This window comes from Lucilia sericata, unplaced genomic scaffold (genome assembly GCF_015586225.1).
Source record: "Lucilia sericata isolate MDLA Ls3-8-SP2 unplaced genomic scaffold, ASM1558622v1 Contig000101F_arrow, whole genome shotgun sequence".
Lineage (NCBI taxonomy): Eukaryota > Metazoa > Arthropoda > Insecta > Diptera > Calliphoridae > Lucilia > Lucilia sericata.
Window position 1 is genome coordinate 8,785 of NW_023994133.1, and position 3,566 is coordinate 12,350.

The 3,566-nt window shown below is 27.0% G+C and overlaps 1 protein-coding gene across 1 annotated transcript; it reads right to left on the reverse strand.

Annotated features, from left to right (window-relative positions):
* Positions 1-2,035: 2,035 nt before the first annotated feature.
* On the reverse strand, positions 2,036-3,200 carry LOC119600057 (charged multivesicular body protein 5). The gene is made up of 5 exons (XM_037950078.1): positions 2,955-3,200; positions 2,729-2,880; positions 2,505-2,670; positions 2,205-2,438; positions 2,036-2,100 (listed from the first exon to the last, which is right to left on the reverse strand). Exons 1-5 carry the CDS (start codon positions 3,021-3,023, stop codon positions 2,038-2,040), a joined length of 684 nt encoding a protein of 227 aa, XP_037806006.1. The 5' UTR covers positions 3,024-3,200; the 3' UTR covers positions 2,036-2,037.
* Between the last annotated feature and the right edge of the window lie 366 nt (positions 3,201-3,566).

Sequence of the window (3,566 nt, forward strand, 5' to 3'; positions counted from 1 at the left end):
TTAGAAATTTATTAAAAATTCAGATATACATATCAAATTATAGTCTATAGTCTGGATTTATAGTCTAGTATATAGTCTGGACTAAAGTCTAGTCTATAGCTTAGTCTATAGTCTAGTCTATAGTCTAGTCTATAGTCTAGTCTATAGCCTAGTATAGTCTAGTCTATAGCCTAGTATAGTCTAGTCTATAGCCTAGTTTATAGCCTAGTCTATAGTCTACTCTATAGTCTAGTCTATGGTCTAATCTAGTCTATAGCCTAGTTTATAGCCTAGTCTATAGTCTACTCTATAGTCTAGTCTATGGTCTAGTCTATAGTCTAGTCTATAGTCTAGTCTATAGTCTAGTCTATAGTATAGTCTATAGTCTACTCTATAGTTTAGTCTATGGTCTAGTCTATAGTTTAGTCTATAGTCTAGTCTATAGTCTAGTCTGTAGGCTAGTCTATAGTCTAGTCTATAGTCTAGTCTATAGTCTAGACTATAGTCTAGTCTATAGTCTAGTCTATAGTCTAGTCAAAAGTCCAGTATATAGTCTAGTCTATTGTCTGGAAGTTTGTATTCGAGAGTCTAGACTGTAGTCTAGTTTATAGTGTGATCTATAGTATTGACTATATTCTAGTCTATAGTTAATCTAGTCTTTTAGTCTAGTCTATAATCTGGACTATAGTCTAGGCTATAGTCTGGTATATAATCTTCACTATAGTCTAGTCTTAATTTTTAATAGAAAGTCAGTTTTTTTAATGAAATTATTAAGCAAAAATTTGATGGAAATTGGAGAATAATTAACAATACTATTAATAAATAGAAGAAGATTTTAGATTAAAAAAATATGCAAAAATTTATAGAAAAAAATAATTTCGCTCAAACTAAATTGTTTAAAACTTCCCTAATCTTAAGCACTCCCTCTTAACAAATACCCTTGATTAAGTTTTTTTTAAGTTAAAATAAATTCAGGAAATTTATAATATATTTTATTTGCACCCACGTTTATAGTTGTGATTTATACAAAATATTTTGTTTAAAGTTAAAATTCGTTAGACTGCTTTAAGTTAAAATTGTACTATTATACATTTATTTCTTATTATTATTATTTTTTTGTAGTTCCTTTTTATTATTTTATAGGCCACATACGAATACAAGACTTTTCTATTTTTATATACAATTAAAATAAGTTCAAATTTCATTAACATACAGAGTGTTATAAAAAAAGGGAAGAGAAAAAGTAATTTATTATAAAACTATAATAAGAAGTTATCTAAATTTATTTTTGAGCTTAAAAAGTTTTTGTTAAGCTTTTTTTTTAACACTGTATACTAATGTATACAGTAGCCAGCCTCATTATTACAATTTTCTTTTTCACCAAATAATTAAACGTACAATTTATAAATAAAGCATAAATTTATAATTTAATCTGATATGTGTATTACACACAAACTTTGTTCAACAACTTGCAAACACAAATTAAGTAAAATAAAAAAACCTATTAAACCAAAAAAGTCTTCCTTAACTAAATTAAACACAAATATTAAAAAAAAATAATTGTAAAAAATGTTTAAATAACAAATATCTCTTTTTCTCTTAACTCTAAAATCTAAAAAAGGAAATTGAAAAGAAATCGAAAAATATGTGAAATCAAAATACTTATTGTCCATTATTGTTAATATTTAAGTAATAAAAATTACTATTTTGCTACATTATTATTAAAACAAAAACAATTGTTTTTATAATTAATTTATTTATTCATTCATTCAAATGTTTGTTTTTTTTTTCTATATAAAAATAAACAAATTCTTTTAACACACAAATAATATTATAGAAATAAAGTGAATGCATACTTTAGTATAACTAAGATGAAATTATTCAAAAATATTCTTGTGAATTGTTGTTGTTTCAGTTAGCAACTAATTTTTAAAGCAAACAAATAATAAAAAAAAATTGAGTTTAGAAAAAATATATAGTTTTTTTAATAATAATAAAGCATAGAATTTGATAAAGTAGTTAAAAATACTAAAAAATTACAATGTGAGTTGTTTTAATTTATGAGGTCTTTACCGATGTGGGTACCTTGGGTAAGCCAAATTCATCAGTTTCAATGGAATTCTGTAAAAGATAATAGAGTTTGTTTAAAACAGAATTTTTTAAGATTGTTCAACAATACGAAACTAATTTCAAAATACAAAACAAATTCTATGAAATCAGCTTACCTTATTGCCGGGTATAAAACTATCAGCACCAGGTTCCTTATCTGGAGCCGAAGGTGCCTTAACAACATCATCCAAATAACTAGCATCATCATCTAAAGCGATTTCATCGCCCAAGGCATCTAATTCTGCTTCTAGTTCATCATCATCAACCTCAGGCATACCATAAGTGCGACCCAAAGCCTCTTGAACTTCATCGGCCTGTTCCAGCATATCGGCCATGTCATCTTGTATGTCCTAAAATTAAAACATGTTAAAACTATAAACATATTTACTACATAACAGATTTCCTCCCCTCCTTACCTCAATGTGATCAATATTGATTTTCTTAAATTCTTTTTGCATTTGTTTAACGCCATCTTTCATGGCCGCCACTGTGGCCTGAGTATCCTTCAAGGATTGAGCTGCATAATTGGCTTGTTCCATATTAAACGATTGATTGCGCAAAGCATCGGCTTGCTGCTCATAACTAAGGGGTACAACATATAAATTCTTTATCTATTATAGTTTTAATTTCATAAACTTACGCTTTCTTTTGTTTCAACACTCTCATGGCCTTTTGTTTAACCGAATTCTTTGCCGGACCTTCACGCATTTTCGACATTTGCTCCCGATATTTACGCAGTTCATTTTCCAATTTTGTTATTTTCTCCTCTATATTGCTAGCCCGTTCATCCACCTTTTATGCAGAAGATGATTACATTATAAACAGTTTCTGAGAAGTTTTTATTTTCAATAAAAAATTTTACTTACTCCTTTGATGCAATCGTTTAGATTGGGCGCTGGTTCCTTAGGTTTTCCTTTGCCAAATAAGCGATTCATATTGTGGTCTTATAGAATTTATTGGGTTTTAAAAGAAAAGGTTTATTTAACTTGCTAAATTCGAGTTTTTAGATGATAAATTAAGAATTTTAGTCGATTCTTATTGAATGATGACTAATTTTATGTATTTGTTTTGACACAAACAAAGAAACAATATGGCAACTCTTTTAAACAGCTGTTTAGGAAAACAATGTTTACAAAATCTATAAATTTATAATTAAATCACCTAAATTACTAAGGTATTTTATTTGTATAAAAAGAAATGACTATATTAGGAAAATCTCTCGAATTTTGAAAAAAATTGTACCTTTTAATACTATGATTTGTGATATATGTTATTTAGCCAATAATTTTTAGTTTTGGAATTATAGACCTCTTAAGTTTTATATGTATATATATATTCAATATATTGTTATTTGTCCAAGAAAGTTTTAGTTTTGGAGTTCTAGACCTTTTAAGTTTTATATATATGTACATTCAATATCTTTTCAACTATATATAAGATGGCCCCATTTATTAACCCATTGAGTTTTTAAATAACCC

Bases quoted from the DNA above. Each gene is read 5' to 3' on its own strand.
- LOC119600057 (XM_037950078.1), bottom strand. From the start codon at position 3,023: ATGAATCGCTTATTTGGCAAAGGAAAACCTAAGGAACCAGCGCCCAAT. The intron at 2,671-2,728 runs GTAAGTTTATGA...TGTACCCCTTAG, and splicing joins GTGTTGAAACAAAAGAAAGC to TTATGAGCAGCAAGCCGATG. The intron at 2,101-2,204 runs GTAAGCTGATTT...TATCTTTTACAG, and splicing joins GTTTTATACCCGGCAATAAG to AATTCCATTGAAACTGATGA.